Below are 20,823 nucleotides of genomic sequence, written 5' to 3' on the forward strand. Positions count from 1 at the left end.
AACTTTTATGCTGCCTCCTATATACTCTTAATGTATCCTCCACCACCCAACTTGTGATCTTTGACCCTTTACAATTTACTTTTAATTTTTGAGTTGTGTAGTATGTGTGTGTCTCTGTTGTGTATGTGTTACATTTTCCTGTTAGATTGTGACTTTCTGAGAGCAGGAGCATGTTTGACTTAATTTTTGTGAAGGAACAATGGATTATTGCCTGACATAGTGAATACAATGATAATAAATTTGTAGATTTGAAAAGGAAGGAACAAAATTGAATTAGAATAGAAAGGAATAGAAATATGACTCAATGGACTTTTAAAACATATTAGACAGTTGAAAAAAGATACAAACTCAGGCCTCTCAAGTCAGAATTTGATTGTACTTGTTCCGAGATCCTAGTTAAATAACATGTATATGCATCTGAAAGATGGGCTCTGCTGGTCTGTGTATCCATGACTGTTCAATTGGCATCAAGGCCAGAGCTAGTTATTTTTACCAGTCCAGTGACCATTCAGGGAACACCTTTTTGGAGTTCAGTTTCAAGACGGTATTCAAGGGAGGAAAGGGTGGCTCCTTCCTGACCTGGTAGTAGTACTTATATCTATTCTGAGTCTAAGAAAAAATGAATCAGGAGATTTCCTCTTTGAAATTTCCTCATTTAGGGATATGAGGATATAATTACATTGAAGGTAGAATGGAAAAAAGGAATGGCCCCTTGGGTCCTGGCCCTTATTAATTAAAAAAAAGGTTTACTTCATTGGGGTATTTTATTGTAACACATTAGACACATATCAACAAACATCAAAACAAACACTCCACAAAAAACAACAAACAAACGTTCCCAAGCAGTTAAGCAAGAACCATCTAAAAGAGTGGTTGTGGCTGATAGCACATGTCATCTTCCATGTGTGTATTATAGATTATTAACTGTAAGGATTTCTGCTTTAATTTTAATTATTAGATATCAGTACAGTCCCTCATATTTAGCCTGAGTTTTACTGAAATATAGCCTTGACTTGACTTAATACATTGTATCCATTGGGCATATTATTTCATCAGATTTCTGACTTTTTTGCTTTTCATTACTTCATAAAAGTCTTCCCATATTTTTTCAGTTTTTCTGACTGCTAATGAACTCATCCTTAAAAAGGGAGAAGGTGGGAATAATCTGCTTGCCATTAATAAAGGGAAAGATGCAGGCCAATTTCCTCTAGCAGAACTCACATTAACTAAGGGGAAGATACCATTTCATGGTCTTTGTCCCTCAGTGATCTGGAGTTTGCTGTTAAAGCAACAATAAGCTCTCCAGTTGGAAAATTAAAATGCTATGGAGTTCTCTAGTGAGTGTTCATGCAGATAGCCTGGGGTTAGGTTTGGGGTGATCCCTGATGAGTCTGGTTCATCACTTGTAACTGCTGGCAAATAGCTGCTACTTTTAAGAGAGAAAATTATAAGAGGCTGGAGGGACCCAACATTGGTTTATGTGATTTAAGTCTGGCATACTTAGGAAAATAACATATTAATAAACTCTGAGATTCCAAGCCAGCCATATGCACTAGCTCGAACCCTAAGGGAGAATAGGGCCAATCTTCCAAAATTCAAACAGCAGGCCAGGAATCACTGAAGTTAAAGTGGGAATATTTCCTCTGTAGTCATCCTACATTAGTTCAGAACCTCAACTTCCAGGACTCATAAACCTCGTCACCCAGGAAAAGTGTAATGGTAGGTCATTTGGGACTTAACCTGTTATAGCACAGATGATGCTACTGTAGGAACAGTTTGACAGTAAATAGGACAGTGTGGTTAGTTCATTATTATTGAAGTCTAATTTTAAATGTGTTGATCCCGCAGTAAAGAAGGATTGTTGTCCCGAAGTGTGTGTGTGTGAAATAAGAGAAAGGCAAATTGAGTCTTTGATCATGGGTTCCTATATCTTTTAGAGATCTTGTATTGATCTTATTCTCTTCCCAATCTGATCCCGCATAGAAGTCTGAGCTGAAGGCAGCCATACTATTGTCTTAATCAATGGCTTTATTTTAAGCCCATTTGTGGATGCCACGTTTTAGAAGAGTGACAAGCTGTAGTTCCTTCTGAAAAGGATCCCCTCACAGGTTGAGGGGCCTTAAAATTGATCTCTATAAGAATTCTGTAAAGACACTGGAAAGTTTAGTCTGAAGGGAAAACTCTAAGGGTATGGCTGGTAACTGTCTGCAAATATTTGAAGGAAGAAATGGATTTAAACTTTTTCCAAAGGTATAACTAGAATTAATAGATTGAAGTTATAGGGAGGCAGATTTTGGCTCAATATAAGGAAAATAATTAGAACTGCCCAAAAAGGAAATGAGTTATCTTGGGATTAATGACAAGGATATTTATCATAGGTTTTCTGCTCACTGAAATATCTTTCATAAGTACAAGTGTTGCAGCAGAAAGCCTTAATCGTGATTGTCTAGAGGTGATTCATATTTTAGGTAGGGGTTGAGGTAGGTAATCTCCCTGAGATCTCATCCAGTTTCAGGAATCTGTTTCTATGTTCCTTTGGCTCTTGTCATATCATCAGGGCTCTGTCTCAGAGTTGGTTTTCCAATATTCTTTTTTTTTTTTTTTTTCCATTTTAGGCTACCATCAATCTCTTTTCATTTAAAGTTTCAGAGGGTCATTGTAAATATCAGGTGAGGCAATGCATATGAAAACCCTTTGAAAGCTGAAAAGCTGAGTTCAAAAATAAGGCTTTTTCCATTTTTATTTTTTATTGTTTGGTAAATCTCTCAGAGGGATTAAAAATCTGGATCTTATGGGAATACTTAGTGGGAAAAGTGGCTCTACTGTTCTCAAATAGTGTGTGTTTGTACAGCAAAGATTTGGTAAATCTCTGTATTAAATCAAGCATTAAATAAAATGGAGATATATCTTTATTATTCTAACTAGAAAATTTCTGGTCACAGGACAGACATACTTTAGTAGTGCCTCCCAAAGAGCTGGGTCTGGGCAGATTCTACCCCAAGGAGTGCCTGTCATAGATTCTCTACTTAGCTATGCATTGGAAAATAGCTATGGGAAGTCAAAGTGTTAGGGATAGGGCCAGGATTGAAGCATCTAAGGAGCTGTGTTCATCTCAGAGAAGAGATGGTCAGTATAGTACACTGATTTCTAGAACTGAGTAGATAGCTAAGAAAATGAGAACAGATTTATCATTTATAAAATTAGAGTGATTGGTTTGTTTGATCAAAATTCCCCTAACTTTTTTTTCTTTCATTTTCCTGTTAATATCTCTCTTTTAATCTTTTTGAAAAAGGAAATGATGAACCACTCCAGTACCTTTGCATCGAAAACCTCAAATGATTTCATAAAGAGTAGGATATGATTGAAATAACTGATCAACAACAGTCTGTAATCGGTTCATAAAGAGTAGAATATGACTGAAATGATTGATCAACAACAGTCTATAATGAAGTACACCATATTATTAAGAGAAGGCATCTACCAAATGCCAAATCCTTAGCCAGAGGTTGTGGATCAGATTTGGGGAGCAGAGTGTTTTAGACTGATAGGCTATTTTGTATTATATTAGAGAGATCACAGCTGTCTCTGTTTCTGTGGCAGGATATTATTATAGTGTTGGGAGAAGACAGCTTTAAAGAGTTTGTTTTTACTTTTTAGAAACAAATAAAACAATCATTTTTAAAGGCTATACTGTTTCTATTATCCATATAAAGAGAACTATAGTTAAACTTTGTTGATTGACATTCCTAACCCTACCTCTTTCTGCCTCTCCTGATGCTTAGCGGAAGCCCCATCAGAAATACCACAGTTAATTCCACAACAACCAGAAAGCACCCCTGAACCATCACAAATGGAAGTTCCTGGAGAATCATCACATCCAAAAACACCCCAGCAGCCTCCAGAATCAAAAGGCCCCCTCCCTCCCAAGACTCCTGGGAAACCCTTCCAGCCAGGAATACCTCAGCAGCCTTCACAATCAAAGACTCCTCCACAGCCATCACCTCCCAAGCACATGCCATCCCATTCAGAGTTACCTGGGTGGACAGGTTTGCCTTTCCTACCAGGATCTACAGGGGTCATCATGGAGACTGGGGAAGCTGGACCTCCTGGGAAAATGGTGATGTCAGGGAGAGGCTTGCCCAATGGTGTTGATGGCCAGGACAGTCGGTGGCCCATCCCAAGCTCTGAAGGATATGCTGGAGCCCCAGGTGAGTGGTGTGTTCTGAAGCCCCCTACCAGTCTGGTAAAGCCTTGAGACCCCTGCTCACACTCATATTTTTAAATGCTTAAAATAAAATACATTGGACTACAAAGGAAACCAACCTAGATGAAGAATCCCTAGTTTAGGTCTTTTGATTCATAGAATATTAGTAGAAAAGGAACTGAGATCACTTGGTGTAGTCTTCTCATTTGATAAACAAGGAAATTAAGGGCCTGAGAGTGAAAGTCTTAAGTTATGCAACAGCCAAATAGTGGAGGTGAGATAAACTCTAGGTCTCCTGACCGAGAGCTGCTCTGTGACCTCAGTCTCTCCATGTAAATGGAAAATTCATTCTGTTGGTTCCCAAAGGTATCAGTGAGAAAACAGTGATAGAATACTATTGGAGAAACAGTTCTAAGGAAACATTCTTCCAGAGTGTCAATAGCCTCAGTTTCCTAGGGAAAAGGAAACACATTCTTACCATTTTCTATATTAGCACGTCAGGGAACACTAATTAATTCAAGTATAGAAAAACTTAGGAACCCTCAGAATGGAGAACCATATTGCCCAAATGAAGTCATATAGATTTGGGAATTACTAAAGCAACTCACGAGAAATTCATCTAGTCCATCAAACATCCAATCTACCTAATAGCCTGCCTCTAAAAGTCTTAGCTTTATTCTTTGAGTCTTTTTTTAACTATTATGAATTCTATTTAAAATAATGACATTTTTTGGTTTAATTCACATAGCAATATCTTACCTATCAGATAAAATATATCATATGGTGATTTTTATTATAAAAGGGATATTTATAAGAGGAAAAAATTAGCATTTATTAATATATCAATAATCTTTTATTTTTATATCACCAACAATCCCCTCTATATTATTTTCCCCTCCTGAAGAGTTAATTTAAAAAAAAATAAGAAAAATTTTTTTAGCAAAATGCACTAATACATTTGAGGAAAAAAGATCTTTATATGCTTTATGTGAAACATTCTTTATCTTTAGATCTTGTCTTCTAAAAAGGAGAGGACAGTTGTCTTTTCATATCTCCTCATAAGGGCCAAGGTTGGTCTTTAGATAATTTTATTCTGCTTCTATTACTTTGTGGTACAGTAGGTAAAGTGCTGGGTTTGAAGTTTGGAAGACCTGAGTTCAAGTCCAGCCTCAAACATTCACGAGCTGTGTGATCCTGGGCAAGTCTTTAGCTTTCTGTTTGCCTCAGTTTTCTCAGCTGAGGAGATAATAACTGAAAAGTATAAAATAACAGTTATTGTGTGCATTATTTTCTTGGCTTGGCCCACTTCTCTCTGTATCTGTCTATATAAATTTTTCCATGTTTCCTTGTATTTATCATATTTGTCAATTCTTATAGCACAATAATATTCCATTATATTTACGTGCCACACATAGTTTGTCCATTCTCCAATTGTTCTGATTTCTTTGCTACCACAAAAAGTGCTGCTACAAATATTTTGGTGTATAAAGGAGCCTTGTTCCCTGTAGCTTCCTGATGAACTCTGGCTGCTAACTCTGAAAGCCCAAGAAGTTCTTGGGAATGCTGGGTGAAATTCAGTTCCTGGGACTGAGAGAAGTCGTTTTTCTGTTAACATGTATGTTTAGTTAATCATAAAGATCAAAATATTGTTTCTATTAGTGATATAGTAGTCCAGTCATATTAGCTAGTTATGTAGGATTTTAGGTAACATTTGACAATTTTATTTTGCAGGATACCCTAAGCGGCCATCTCCTGTGGATTCACAAGGTAATAGTGGGTGGCAGAGAGACTTTCTGCATTCTCCCATTAGACCCTTACAGCAATCCCATTTGAACAGGGGCACAGTCCATCTCATTCTAAGTAGATAAAAGGAGTCTGTTGCAGGGGGTGGTCAAACTTTGCTTCTCAACAAGATGGAGTTAATTCCTAAGATAAAGAACTTTGCTTCATAAATCTTTCTGGCTCGTTTACATCCCAGAGCCCATGAGTGCACGGATCTGCCACAAACCTGTCATCTTAAGACTTTATGGGTCTCAGACTGACTTACGTTTTCCAACTGGATCTGTGCAGAACCCGGCGCCCCAGAATCCTCCTGCCCAGATTCCTCAGCTCCCAAACTCTTGCCTTCAAAGGACACTAATGTGATGAGCCTCTGAGTCATGGTTGCTCGTTCAAGTTAGAAAAAAAAAGTGGTGTTTCCCCCTAGAAACTTGCAGAATGGCTCTGCATGTAAGCCCATCGTAGCGATGGGAACATGGCATGAAAGTGAATTGGAGGGCTGGGCAAGGTCACCTGGCTCACCTTTCCCCCAGAGCCTTCGGGGTCCGGTGGCCAGATGTAGATCAGGAGGACTGGAGATGGCCCTGGGGGCAGCGGGAGACTTGGGCCTTTTTAAGCTAAGGTCATGGTAGGAAGGGCTTTTGGAGATCTAGTCCAATCTTCTTACTTTATAACCTGCAAAACTAGTGGGTCAGAGTGGGGAAAACGATCCAGTTAATGAGCAGAGGAGCTCTTCCCACTTTATGGCCTCCCTTGACCCTTACTCTCCATTCTCCCACCCCACCCTCCAGTCATCCCCAAAGAGACAATGCAACAGCCTGGGAATGGGAAGGAACACCCAGCCGAGGCCCTCTGACAACCAGTTTCACTTCCTCTGTTTTAGGGATTCCTACCGCCTCCCTGGTGTCCTTTTCTGCCGGTCTGACTCAGAAACCTTTTCCGAGTGAGGCGGGTGTGGTTCTCTTCAACAAAGTACTTGTGAATGATGGAGAATTTTACGACCCTAACACTGGTAAGCTTTGCGGGGATGTGCAGGTGGGGTGAAGAGGCAGGACGACACCTCTTATTTCATCCTCCTTCCACATGCTCTGTTTTATAGCCTTCTTGACTCCAAAGTGTTGGGGAACCCTCCCAATCCCCATAATGCATCTGGGATCGATTAGGATGGGTTCCTGTCTGGGAGGGACTGGCAGCTCCATCAGGTGTGGACGCCAAGAGCCCCAGAGGGTCAGGATTGCATGGTTGGTCTTCTCCCCAACATTGCTGTTTTAAAAAAAAAATCTTTGCCCTAAGTCATATGCAGCAAAATATGGTGTGTTTTAGGGTCTGGAGACCAGTGTGTAATAACATTTTCTTGTTATGAGATCAATGTGCTTGTCCTCAGCCTTCACTAGTCAATAGCACTGCTCTTGGCACTGCTCGGTACGGGCTCCTCCCACAGCCCCTCAGGATCGCCAGAGGTTTCCTTGTTTATCTGACACTCAGTAAGCGTGCGACACGTGCTTTGTGCTGAACGCAGAGACACTGCTCAGTCTCCCTTCTGATTCTCTATGTTATTCAAAAAAAAGGGGAAAAGCCATGGCAGGGAACCAGATTCCCTTCTCAACGGGAATGGGAACTATGCGTGTTGTGTGCAAACTTTGGACAAGAATCCCTCCAGCTCGGGACACAACCAGCCCCAGCCCCAGCTTCCTGGGTGTGCAGTGAAACAATGGGAGGGACGGGGCTGGCTTCCTCTAGGTGAGAACAGCCTGGTGCAAAGCCCCGTGGCCTCAGGCTCCCAGCCCTGGTCTGGAACTTGGGTTTCTGAGTTCCCAGCCTTTCCCACCCAGGTGTGGAGCCAGCTGAGCTCAGAGAAAGCCAAGGGAATTCACTCTTATCCCTCTGATCAATGAGTCTTTCACCTGGAGGATGGGCATAACAGAAAAATGGAAAGAAAACAATAGGGAGCAATTAAAAAATACAAGAAGGAATTATTGGCAGCACGCCTAAAAGACTTTTTTTTTTTTTTTTTTTTTTTAAATCAGGAAAAAAGCCATTTTCTGGAAGAAAAGATCTTAGACCTTTTATTGTAAGGTCTGGGAAGAGAGAGCTAGTGCAACCTGACACACATTTATTAAATGTCTGCTATGGGGGGGGGGGGGACCCGTGCAGGGTGCTAGAAGGAACACCCAAGTTTTGTGTTTCCTATTTGTTAGTGTTTCAGTAAAGCTCTTTGCATAGATTTTAAGATACTCAGAAAACCCACATATGTCCAGACAGCTTTTCTAATTTCTTTATCAAGGGGTTAGCAACTTGACTAGGACTGTGTAAGTATAAAACTTTCCACCAGCCCTCCCCAGTTACATTCTGGTGAGAAGAATTTACACTCAGAGCATGTTATAAAGTGTTTTCTCTTCAATCAGCTGGTCAGACACCATTTAGGAGACACTTGTATTAGACACTGTACTCTGTGCTGAGGATACAAAAAGCATAAGGCCCCACTCTCAAGGACTTTATCTTCTTTATTATTTTTAATAGTATCTTTTATAATGGAAGAAATAACATGTATATAAACTATTAATAAATAATAATGACTAACATTTATGTGGTACTTACAGGCACCATGCTAAGCACTTCTCAGTTTTTTTTACTTGATGCTCACAGCCACTTTGGGAGTTAGGTGCTATTATCACCCTCATTTGCAGATGAGGAAACTGAGGCAGACAGATTAAATGATTTGCCCAGGGTTACATAGCTAAGTGTTTGAGGTCAGATTTGAACTTGGGACTTCTTGATTCCCTCTATCCATTGCAACATCAAGCAGCCTTTGTATAAGTATGCATATATAGAAGACACTTACAGAGTAAATGAAAAGCTTCAGCAGTTGTGAAGACACCCCACATACAAGATAGAGGTTCTTCATGCCTCAGGGACGCTCTGAGGCCCCCCTCTTCTCTAGGAGGCCTTTCCCCCCTCCCTCTAGACTACATTTACCTCATCTTTTCCTGAGTCTAATTCTCAAGGTATCTCTTAAGAACTTTAGTGTTGATCAGATGACTTGGGAGACCCTGGCACAGAACCACCCAGCATGGTGTGCCCTCATGAGAGGAGGTGCTGTGCTCTATGAGCAAAGCAGAATCAAATTAGCTCAGGATAAACACAAGATGTACAGAATTAGAGCCACCTCAAATGTTCCTAGTTACTATTTGTGTCTGACCTGGGGCAGAGCGTTCCAAGCTGGATTGGGTCTGATCAGTGGGACACACCAATAGAGATGTCATTTTGGTCCCTTTTGAGAACAAAGGACAATCTGTTAACGAGGTGGGGTCCATCAGTGTCCTGGTGGATATGCTGCTTGTGGTTGAACTGGTCTTGTTGTGCCTCAAGAATTAGACCAGAAAGAGTCTTAATAACTTTTCTTCTTAGGACTGAGAGAGGCTGGGCTAGTGACCACATCTGAGTATCCCACCCAATTCCTTGATCCTAACAGATGAGGTGGCCATTGCCCTTTAAGCTTACCCTTGATCTTTGTAGGTATTACTCATCTTGGCCAAAGCCAAGACCATCACGGAAGCAGTTACCTTTCCTTGGACCCCGATAAGAAAATGTTAGGTCCAGCCTTTTGAATTTCCCAGCTTGGGAACAGTGGGATTAAATTATATTTGCTATGCAACAGCTGGGGAAAAATACTCTTAGGTTCACAAAATTTGCAGGTTTTCCTATTTTTTAGGCTCCCTTTGTCTCTAGCCACCTCTTTTCCACACCCTTTCTTCTTGCTTTGGGCATATGGCCTATTGTTTAGTGTTTGGGATGAACTGGTAACTTACCAGTAAGCAATTAAATGAACATCTACAGGGTGCATTGGGACTATAACCATGTGGCATTACCACTGATACTGACTCCCACAGGAGTTAGATTTTTCAGGAAAAAAAGCCAAATATGTGATCTCACCTAGTTTCCCATTCAGTACCTCTTATTTTGAGGAATATATCATGCTTTCCCTAGGTTGTCCCTTCTAAAGACGTTGTCTTGCTCATCTCTTGGCATTTAAACAGCAACATTAGTAACAGCATCAGCCTTTTCAATAGATTATAAATTTGACTTTTTGGGAGTTTCCAACATGAATCTTTATAGAGCCAAGGGCCTAACCAATTGCAAGGAACTCTCAAAATGGCATAAAAGAGGAAACAATGAGGTTTTCCCATGAAAGACACAGGAAAACGGTCATGATAGCTTTAGTTTCTGAGACACAGTACATATGTAGTGTAGGCGAGACCAAAGCCATGGAACTAATAAAACTGGTAAAAAAAATATTCGTGCCTCTCCTCAGGAGCTGTTTAAGGGGAAAGTTTATCCTCATGATTTGATGCTGTTATATTGGAATTTCATGCCCTAATTATACTTACTTCCCTGGTGGGCCCCAGCAGCTGGAAACCCTGTATATGGATTTGTACTTGTTTGTTCTTGTTAAGATTGTAACAATTAGAAGGCAAAGAGCCACATGAGGAAGAATGACTACAAATACACACCAGAATTAGGACATTATGTGTGTGTGTATGTGTGACATAGGAGGGCCTAAACTTTTATTTTTATTAGCTCCCCATCACTTTTAAGTAAAAATGATTTTACTCTGTATAAACTGAATATCTGTTTCTCCTAGGGATCTTTACTGCCCCATATGATGGTCGATATCTGATCACTGCCATTCTCACTCCTGAGAGAGATGAATATGTTGAAGCTGTCTTGTCGGTCTCTAATGCCAGCGTGGCCCAGCTGCACACAGCCGGATACAGAAGAGAACTCTTGGAATATCACAGACCCCGAGGGGGGTTACATACCTGTGGTGGAACAGGGACTTTCCATCTCATCGTCCACTTGAAAGCAGGAGATGAGGTGAACATTGTGGTGACTGGGGGCAGGCTGGCCCACACAGACTTTGATGAAATGTACTCCACATTTAGTGGGGTCTTCCTCTATCCTTTCCTTTCCCACATCTAGACTGGCTTAGAACATCAAGGAAAAGGGTGAAGATAGTTGTAATGAACTCTGAAGCTTTAATATATTCAGTTGATGTATGTAATTCTAATGTGTTTTTCATGACCCCATGCCATGCTTCCCCTGCTGCCTTTTCAAAAGTTGAATTCAGATTTTTAAGATCTCTACTTCTAGTTTCAAAGCCAGACAATACAAAAGCATTCTCTGTTTCTCTTACACACACACACACACACACGTTCTTACACCAATCTTTTTCATTCCTCCAACCAAGCAACTTGAAAAATCTACTTTTATCCCTCGTGAATCGCGTCTTCCCTGATTGCACAGCATTTGCCCGTCTTGCATCTCCCTAGTTCAGAACCCTGAGTCATTTCATACTGCTGGAAATTGGAATTGACTGCGTAATGGTAGATGGTGTGCTTCCTCCTAAGAAAGAAGGAACAGCTGCTGTAGACTTCCGAGACTCTTCTTAGGATCTGAAAGCTGGTTTTAGACCTCAGGCTTTGAGAGCTAAGTTAACGACTATTCTAATTTCTTCCAAAGAGCAGAACCAGAGGGAATGGTCCTCCCTTAGAAGAGGGGAGCGGATGCCCCTCTGGTTATGTCACAACACTGATGCCTTTAATCTATATCACATAGGGGAAAAGTTTAAATACTGAAGTGTCTATTTATGATGCCATCGGAGGAACAGGAACCCTGAGGTTTGGAAATTATTCTTCTTACAACTTCCACCTGAAATTGTTGCCCTGCCCCTCATTTCTGGGCTTGTTTCCCAAGCTGAGTGTGGGGAATATTGCAGACTAAATGCGTTTGTGAAGCCAGCTGGGCTCCTCAGATGACATGTACGTTGTGAGTGCAAAGACAAGGAGTACCAACAATAAAAAAAAGGTCAAAATCATGTGATGGTAACTTCCTCAAATTTGATGTGTCCTTTTTGGATTGGGGAAAGGAGGGAGGGAGCTCTTCAGAGAAGGGGGAAAAGTGGAGTAGAGGCAAGTGGAGGAAGAGGAAAGAAAGATATATGTTGGATTGTTCATAGCTGTGGAAGTTAAAAAGGAGAGAACTCCAAGTGTATGAATTGTAAACTTAAAAAAAAAAAAAAAAAAAGCAAGCAAGCTGTTGCCTTTTTGGGTGTGTAAATGTAGACCAGATGTGAGTGGATTGAAATTACCCCCACATGATCCCTGCAGCTAAAGGGAAGAGTGCCTCTGAAGGGACATTTTAAAATTTATATTTAATCAACAGCCTGCCCAAGCTGATGAGATCAAATGCTCATTACTTCACTGCATATTTCAGTAATAGACACTGGTTTAAAAGCAGTCTGGTTTCTAAGCAACAAAAGGCTCAACATCAAACTTATCACATCTTTCTTAATAGCTGAGATCACATAGTCATGAGGTCTTAAAAGCTTGAAAAATACAGATTAATATATTTTAGTTAATATTAATTCGAATAATAGTAATTTACATCTTTATAATACTTATCTTCCAGGCTTCCTAAGGACTTTGTAAATATATAATCTCATTTGATCCTCAAAATGTAGGTGCTATTATTACTCCTATTTTAGTTGAGGAAACTAAGAGAGCAATTAAAGAAATTTCCCAGAGTCACACAGCTAGTAAATATCTGAAATTATATTTGAACTCAGGACTCCCTGACTTCCAGATCTAGCCCACTGTACCACTAGGTACCTCAAATCTATAAAAGTGGGTTGAACAGAGTTTAGATTTATTATCTCATTTGATCCTCAAACAATTCTGTGACATAGGTATTGTCTTTACAGACAAGGAAACAAAAGGTCATAGGATTTAGGAAAGAAGAGATCCACGAGGCATCTAGTCCAAAGTATTCATTTAAAAGATTAGGGGTAGCTGGTTACTCAGTGACAGATCTGTAATCAGGAAGAAATGAGTTCAAATGTGGTCTCAGTAGTTTATTATCTGGTTAAGTTATTTAACTACTCTCTGCCTCAGTTTTCTCATCTGTAAAATGGGGATGAAAATAGAACCTATTTTGCAAAGTGGTCATTAAAATCAAGATGTTTGTAAAGCACTGAATATTACCTATTCACTGTACACAGAAGCTCTATCACTCATTTGTGTGACTGAAGCAAGCCATTTAACCTAGCACTGGAATACAATTTTCCTACCTGGAAAAGAGGGGAAATTGTACAAATGCACTCTTAAGATCCCTTTAAGCTCTAAATTATGATTTTTTTCAGTATTCATGCTAGTTGGAAGAATTGGGAGCCGCCACCACCGGTAAAGTAGGCTAGTTAATTCTAATTCTGATTCTTTGAACCCTAGAGGCATATTGGAACTTTAAACTCATGGTATTTATTAGGACCTTGGCAGTTAGGTGACTTAGTGGATTGAATGCCAGGTGTAGGTAGTCAGGAAGACTCATCTTCCCGAGTCCAAATCCAGTCTCAGACACTTACTAGCTACTTATCTAGGCAAGCCACTTAAGCCTGTTTGCCTCAGTTTCTGTAAAATGAGCCAGAGAAGGAAATGACAAACCACTTCAGTATCTTTGTCAAGAAAACTTCAAACTAGGAAGAATTGGACACAACTGAACAGAAAAATGATCTTTGCTTTGCTTAGTATTAAAAAGGTTATATTAATTGGTTAAACGTTATTTTTCCAAGGGAGAAAAAAAAAGTTAAACCAGAATTCAGTATTCTGAAGCCTTCACCAAAACAGGTTTGTATTCAAGTTTTCTCAACAGACAAAGCAAAAGTTGCCATCCTATTGATGTAATACAGCTTCTAGGGGAGACGGCAATAATTTTACAGTCCCCTGACCTTAGAGGATTTCTATTCTAACAATCTGTCAGTGATTCTAAATCTTCTGGCTTTGGAATCTGTGGTCCTGAGGTCCTCTAAGAATGCTATTGTTCTGTCAATGATTGTAGAAGGCTTTTGACCTATGAGTATAATATTTCTTCCCTTAAACGTTAGGGAAGATATATGTAGTGATCCTGAGATTTTCTACCTTAGGATGCTATTGTTCCAATCATCTTGTCTGTCAATGATTCTAAAATAATCTGACTTTGGGATAGTCCTAGGTCTGCTGGTCAGTGATAACCAAATTCTTGAGAACACTCTTCACAGTTTAACCTCCAGGCCATAAGAGTTAGCTTATCAATGACATGTACTGGATAAATTTGTCTCCTTGTTCCAGGATCTTTGCTAAAATCTTGGACTTTAGCCCATTTCAGTTGGCATTATAATTACAATAAACTTTGTCCCTTGACTTGGATATGGGTTCAAGCCTGCAAATTCTTTTGAGATAGCTTGTGACATAGGTCTGTGACCCAACCTTTTGGAGTGTCTTCCCAACCTCAACACTGTGGTATGGATGCTTTTATCTTAAGGGATGTAATTACCATTTGAATTTCAGGAGGTTCAAAAAAGACAGTTTCATTCATCTTTTCTCCACTCTGATTCTTATTTCTGGGACACTCACTTTGTGTTCTCGTGGTATAAACCAGATTTTCACCTTACTCTGGTATCTGGAAGGACCAAAAGAAGAAGAGATGTAGCTCCAAGGACAAGAAATTTTTTTTACTTGGACTTATAAAGTTCTGCCCAGAAGGGTGGGGAAGCATGTAGCCCTAAAAAAAGCAATTTCAGCTTACTGGCTACAAAACTACAGAATTGACTAAAAGTACTTTTGTCACTTTACTGTTGGCTGTCTTAAAAAGGACTCATAGAAGCAAGCATGATAGAAATCTCCTTTCTCTCAAATACCTCCCATCGTGAAGGGAGCTTAGTCAACACTGAAAATGCAAAGGCATGAAATAGGCAGATATTGCCTGCTTTTGCCACAGGATTAGTGCACTAAATACTCAAGTGCCTTCTGATGATGGCACATCCTATCCAAGGGAGGATACATTTTTGCCCTTTGGGATCAAAGCAGGCAAGTCAAAAAAAAAAAAAGAAAAAAAAAGAAAGAAAGAAAAAAAAGAAATAAGATACCCATCAATATAAGTGTGTATATATCAGTCAATCACTGAACATTTATGAAGCACTTACTATTTGCCAGGCACTATATTCAGACACATATATACATTTCCCTCTATGGTCTCAAAAACTACAAACAACATGTCTGATTGTAATCAGCAGTTAGTCATTCACAACTTAGAGAAATGGTGGAAAGTGCTAACACTCGAACATTTTAGTTTTTGTGAGCAGAGGCATTTCCTCTTGAATGACTCTCCCACAAATTATTCATGAAAGATGCCTTTTTTTTTCCCAGTTTGGGCTCATCTTTTTTATACCCAACTAACTGATTTCCACAGTGCCAGGTTTCTCAGATCTAATAATCATTCCCAACTCCACATAAACAATGAATTAAGGTTCAATGTAAAAGATTGTTTTCATGGTTTAACTTTGTAACACAGATGAGTATTCACTTATGAAGTTAGAGCTTGAACACATATTCATGATTAAGGGTTAAGAAAGAGCTCTGTAAAGGAACAGAATTCAAATAATCCATTGGAAATCACCGAAGGAAGGAATTTACTTGGAAGAAAGAATTTCAATTTTTTTTTTCCTTTGAAAAGTGTTAGTAGACTGGAGTCAATATCTAATGTAGATCAACTTTAGCCAATTCCATGAAACTGACAGGATACAGCTCTAAGAATTCTGAACATTATGTGCAGAGAGAAACTCTGAAAGAGAAGGAAGGCCGGGAGGTGAAGGCAATTTTGCTAACACTAGTCAAAAAACAATAGAAATTGCATATGTATGAATGAATCATTCCTTGGCTAAATCCACAAAGCAGGAGAGGCTGGTTCCTGCTGGCTGTGTGCTAACTTTGGGAAACACATTTTAAAAAATAACCAAAAAAAGAAATCCCTTTTTGTAAATAAATCTGTCTACAGAGATTGGAATGCTAATTTATGGAAATGATCAATTCCAATTGAACAGTTTGCTTTTCTGGCAAGAACTCAGACATCTTGATGGGTTGGATATCCTTGAAAAGAATAAACAGTCAATGTATTTAGTTTACATTTGTTTATTATCAGAACATTTTGTTTTGAACATCAAACATTGCACCAAAATGTGAGCCATTTACCCCACGGTAATGCAGTCTCTTTACCAAACCCAAATTATCCTACTGATGCTCAGATTTATTTTAGACAACGTAAAAAAACTCATTAGTGTCTTTGCTGTCCAATAATCAAATACGTCACCATAATCTCAACTTAATTATATCAAAAGCACTGAAAAATCCCCACATTTTATATACCTTCAAAACAAACCAACAATAATAGTTTTCATCTTGCTTCTAAGAAAAATTAAGTTTCGAACCAGTTTCACCCAACAAAGCAGAACCGAACACAAGGAACTCAAGCTTCACACAGCAAAATCTATCACTTCAAAGCTGATAACATTTCTTGTGTAGTTACACGTTCACCATCTTTCTATAAGAGAAGGAACTTGGCTTTATAATCTATTTTTTTTCTTAATCTTAAGTGCACCTTTCCTATAGACCTCTTCAAAGGCCCTTGGAGATGCAATGAGGCTTAAAATGGTGAAGTCTCATGGGCAGTTGGTCCAACAATAGCCCACACTTTTCAGTTGGATTAGCTGTCTCTCCTGAAGCTCCCTACAAATTAGCAGTTGTCATTTTAGGGCATTTAAACAGCAAGAGATTTCCCCCCAGTTAAAAATTATGGAAAAAGAACATCTAAACACAGTAAAAGAATTTGAAAAGGCTAAATTTGCATGCTCTGGGACCACCCTACCTGCACTTCTATAACAGTCTGATCAACATGGACAAATTTTACATTTTGCAGAAGTACAAGCTCAAAGCACATGGATATAAAAGCAATTGGTAAAGTTAATAAGACTGATTTTATTATTTTTAAAGGAAATTCAAGCTATTGAATCACTGGAGATAAGAATGCTGTGCAGTAAGACTGATCAAATCTGCACTCCAACATTCCTTAGTCGCTCCTATTACTGCTGAAACATACAGTTTCTCACATGACTTCAAATAAGTGGGAATAACATATCTTCATTAACACACCATCTTAAGGGTTGGTGTACAAACACACTCAATTTCATCTCTTTCACAGAAAGAACAAAAGTCATTTGTAGCAAAATGACAATGGGATTTTAGCACAAACTTAATACTTGAATAACACTATCATCAGAGCAAATCACCTACTTCCAGTACAAGAGGTTTTTTTTTTTTTTAAATAAGGAAAGAGAATAACCTGTTAATTAGCATACACAGAGCCACTGAATCAGACTGCAGCACAAAGCAACAAGTGGGCCCCATTAAAGCCCATTTCTTATGACACTAACACAAAAGGGTAGAGTCACAGCAATTACATAGATGTGAGAATTCAATTCCAAGGCCGGATCCAAAAAGGCCTGTCTGTGTGTCCAATGAGAAGACTGTTCATTAAAGAGAAATAAAACCAGTCAAACTCCTGTATCTCCTTTGAATGGGGACTCAAGAAAGGGTGGGTATATTCAGAATTTTTTTGTACTGTATGTATAAAAAATAACCCCAAACACCCTTACATCTGGAGGTTAGGTGAGTAGAGCTCATAAGCATGAGCTTTATAGATGACATGCTACTGGCATTTATGAAAATAAAGTTATCTATATATATATGCATGTAAATATATATATATATATGTGTATTTGTATATTTGTATACATACACATATATATACATACACTCTACTATGATTAATTCACTAGGTAGAACTTCATAAATATAATCTACTTTCCCTAACTTAATATGGATAAATACTTCAATTGGATCCCTAAACAAATTAGTCATTCTGAAATACTGGAGACTCTTTTGCCCCTTAATTGGGGAACATTTGATTCTTGAGTTTTGCCACAGAAAATCATCCAAGGCATTTCACATTTTCCCCCTTGCATTTGAAGTGAGCTCCACATTAACTCAAACCAACCAGGGTCAATAGTTAAGACACAAAGAAAACTCCAAGTCATTCTGACCTGGAGGACTGACCGTATCCTATTTCTCTAACCCATTTCTAGATCAATATTTTCACAGTAGGAAAGGCAGGTCAAAACTGAGAATGCTTATCATTCAAAGTGGCTCCTAGAAAGAACTAGGAATAACAGAAAATCAATTAGAATAGTTTTATTTTCCTAAGTGGTTCCCATTTTATGCCACTGCCATCTCAGTTCATTGAAAAACAATGACTGGACTATATATATAGCCCCATATATACCCTTTTATTTATTTATATATATATATAGCAGAGTTCACTCCAAATTTCTTCTCTACTCATTCCCAAGAATAGACACTCTGAAGGAACAGTCCCCAAAAGAGACATCACACTTGTCTATTCATGGTTGAGTGTCCAACCCGACTTCTGAAAAATAACCTAGAGTACAAAAACTCTCAATTTCTTCATAATGTGGTGCCATTTGGAGAGGTAGACCACTGGTGGCAAGAGCGACTATAGTAACTACCTGCAATTTTCAATTTAAACTAGGAAGTCCAGCTATTGATTTTCTGGTAAAAACACCTCAATTTTAAGTCTACAAATTTCATTGCTCTACTTCACTATAGATATCTCCCATAAAACCATTTTGTGCTTCCCACCTTTCTATCAATGGAATACATTCCAAATCTGCACATACTGATTTGTCTGTACTGACCTAGACTTGTAACACGGCAAACATGAGGACTCCAAATGATTGTCCTGGAGCTTTTCGTCAGGGATAGATAATCCACAGTGAAACCCTTCTTTACCTACCCTCCCCTACCACCCAACAAAAAAAAGCTTTCAATTTCTCTTGGTTTTGTCATGAGACCAGATTAAAACCCCCAACTGAATGTTAATCTTTACAATCTAACCATGAAGGGAGACCCCGAGTAGCCAACAGAAGGACACTGCTTTAGCAAATCTGATCAACATAATTAAATCTTATCCCTAAGAGATTTTGCCTTCTGAAATTAATGCCAACTGTGAATTCCAGAAACAGCTTCACCCCAGGTAAGAAATCACCTGACATGAACACGCTTACCTGGTTTTCCTGAGAACATGGAACTAATTGAGTAAGAGACAGTATGGCCAACAAGTGCCAACTGGAGTTCTGATAATGCACTCATAGAAACATGGAACCATGTGCATTTGCATGTGCTTTACTGGCCTACAAATTCTACTGAGATTCCCATTATTTGATATTTATGGTGTAAAAGAAACAAGCACAGGTGTAATTTGTCTTTCTTGGCTAAGTCTTGAGGTGGAACAATAAAAAGGCTTCACTAGGGCAATAACAGAAAAGAAAAATTAAAGTAATTTCTTCCCTGAAAAGATCACAATGTTTTAATGTAAGAAAAGCTATTTCTTACATTAAGATTCAAATAAGAATTGCTTTGTTTAAAGGGGGTTGAATGTGTGTGGCTCAGGGACAGGGGAAGGGAGGATGTCACTGTTGAATGTAATGAAGAAAAATGACAAAGCTTCAGTATATGAATAAGTAATGGGGATTTGATTAATGAGTGCCAATATTGCCGTACATATGATAAAACACATTTGTACATCTAAGCAGCTATTCTTTCATATTTTCCAAGTAAGATTTTTTAAGAACAGATATATACAGATTCTGTACCTAAATTATCAATTGGCCCTGTAACAGTATACCGAACAATTAATCCTCTAAAAATACCCTGGTAATACATGGAAACAAATCCAAAGTGCCTGGTTGGGGACTACTCCAATCTACTTTCCATAACTTTTTGGTGCACTTTTTTTTTTTGGCTTCTCCTTTCCACCTTTTAATTTCAGCAATTAAAAGGGGAAAAAAAAACAAAAGAAAACAAACCACCAAATACAAAAGGTATGCAACAAGAGAAGCATAGGACTACAAACTTAAGGCTAATGCTTCATCTTCACTCTACCTTCTGGTACCATGGGCTCTGGCAGTGTTAAGTTCCAGATACTATCAATCCCCAAGCCAAGCCAGGAGAGTGAAGCAAAAAAGGCAGCTGGGCCTTTCACTGCTCTGGATGGTTTGTGCCTCAACACCTATGGATCTAAGGTAAGATGAATGTGCCCCCACTTCAGAAGTGCTTTTCACTCTTCACAGCGAGCCTGAGCATCTGAAGATCCCTTTTCCTGAAGAGGTGACAACATTCAAGCCAGGTCATCCATGTTCACTGTAGGGATTGGGTCTCGCCAGTAGCAAAATGAACTGAATTCTGGGCATGAAAAAGCAGAATTCTGTTCTTTGTTGAGAAGTGGGAACACGTGTTCCACAAGTTCACTCAGCCTGTGATACCTAGATGAGAAGGGAGGTGGGGTAGGGAAGAAACACAGAAGTCAGACTTTTAAAGCTGAGCAAGAGATATAAAATTAGAGATTACTGATGAATAAGACATTCAATCTCCCAATTCTGGCCATTTTCATTGAGTATCCCTTAAGCCTGGAATGATCTCCCTGGCTTCCTGGCTTCCTTTAAATCCCAACTAACATCCCATCCACCTTCTATAGGAAAGCTTTCCTGTTCCATTTCTAGTGCCTTTCTTCTGTTGACTATTTCCAATTTTCCCTGCATACACTTTGTTTTTTACAGTTATTTGCATATTGTCTGTGAACCCATTAGACTGAGTTCTTTTAGAACAAGGGCTGCCTTTTGCCTTTCTTTGTATTCCCTAATGCCTGGCATATAAGTGTGTAGCAACAGACTTGAATGACTCTATATCTTGTATCCCTTAAATATGTAGAAGAAAAAAACCAACAACATATATCTAGGACCCCCTCCCCGACAAACTGAATTTATTAATGTCCAGGTCAGTTAAATTTCATTTTCAAAGTCTGGTTTGTGGATGGTTTGTTGTGAGGCAGAGGAGAAAGAA

At 39.0% G+C, this 20,823-nt stretch overlaps 2 protein-coding genes across 6 annotated transcripts in view; one reads left to right on the plus strand and one right to left on the minus strand.

Annotated features, from left to right (window-relative positions):
- EMILIN2 (elastin microfibril interfacer 2) overlaps nt 1–12,095 on the plus strand; it is a 58,440-nt gene extending 46,345 nt beyond the window's left edge. The window contains exons 5-8 of the mRNA XM_031946586.1: nt 3,783–4,208; nt 5,936–5,971; nt 6,867–6,995; nt 10,626–12,095. Of these exons, the coding sequence (XP_031802446.1) occupies nt 3,783–4,208; nt 5,936–5,971; nt 6,867–6,995; nt 10,626–10,963 (929 nt within the window). The 3' untranslated portion in view covers nt 10,964–12,095. The remainder of the gene's footprint in view (nt 1–3,782; nt 4,209–5,935; nt 5,972–6,866; nt 6,996–10,625) is intronic.
- A 3,870-nt stretch (nt 12,096–15,965) lies between these two features.
- Nucleotides 15,966–20,823, minus strand: part of LPIN2 (lipin 2) — a 98,565-nt gene continuing 93,707 nt past the window's right edge. For all 5 annotated transcript variants that reach the window (XM_012541525.3, XM_031946587.1, XM_031946588.1 and 2 more), the window contains one exon: nt 15,966–20,246. In XM_012541525.3, coding sequence (XP_012396979.1) covers nt 20,102–20,246 — 145 coding nt within the window. In that variant the 3' untranslated portion in view covers nt 15,966–20,101. The remainder of the gene's footprint in view (nt 20,247–20,823) is intronic.

This window comes from Sarcophilus harrisii, chromosome 1 (assembly GCF_902635505.1).
Source record: "Sarcophilus harrisii chromosome 1, mSarHar1.11, whole genome shotgun sequence".
Lineage (NCBI taxonomy): Eukaryota > Metazoa > Chordata > Mammalia > Dasyuromorphia > Dasyuridae > Sarcophilus > Sarcophilus harrisii.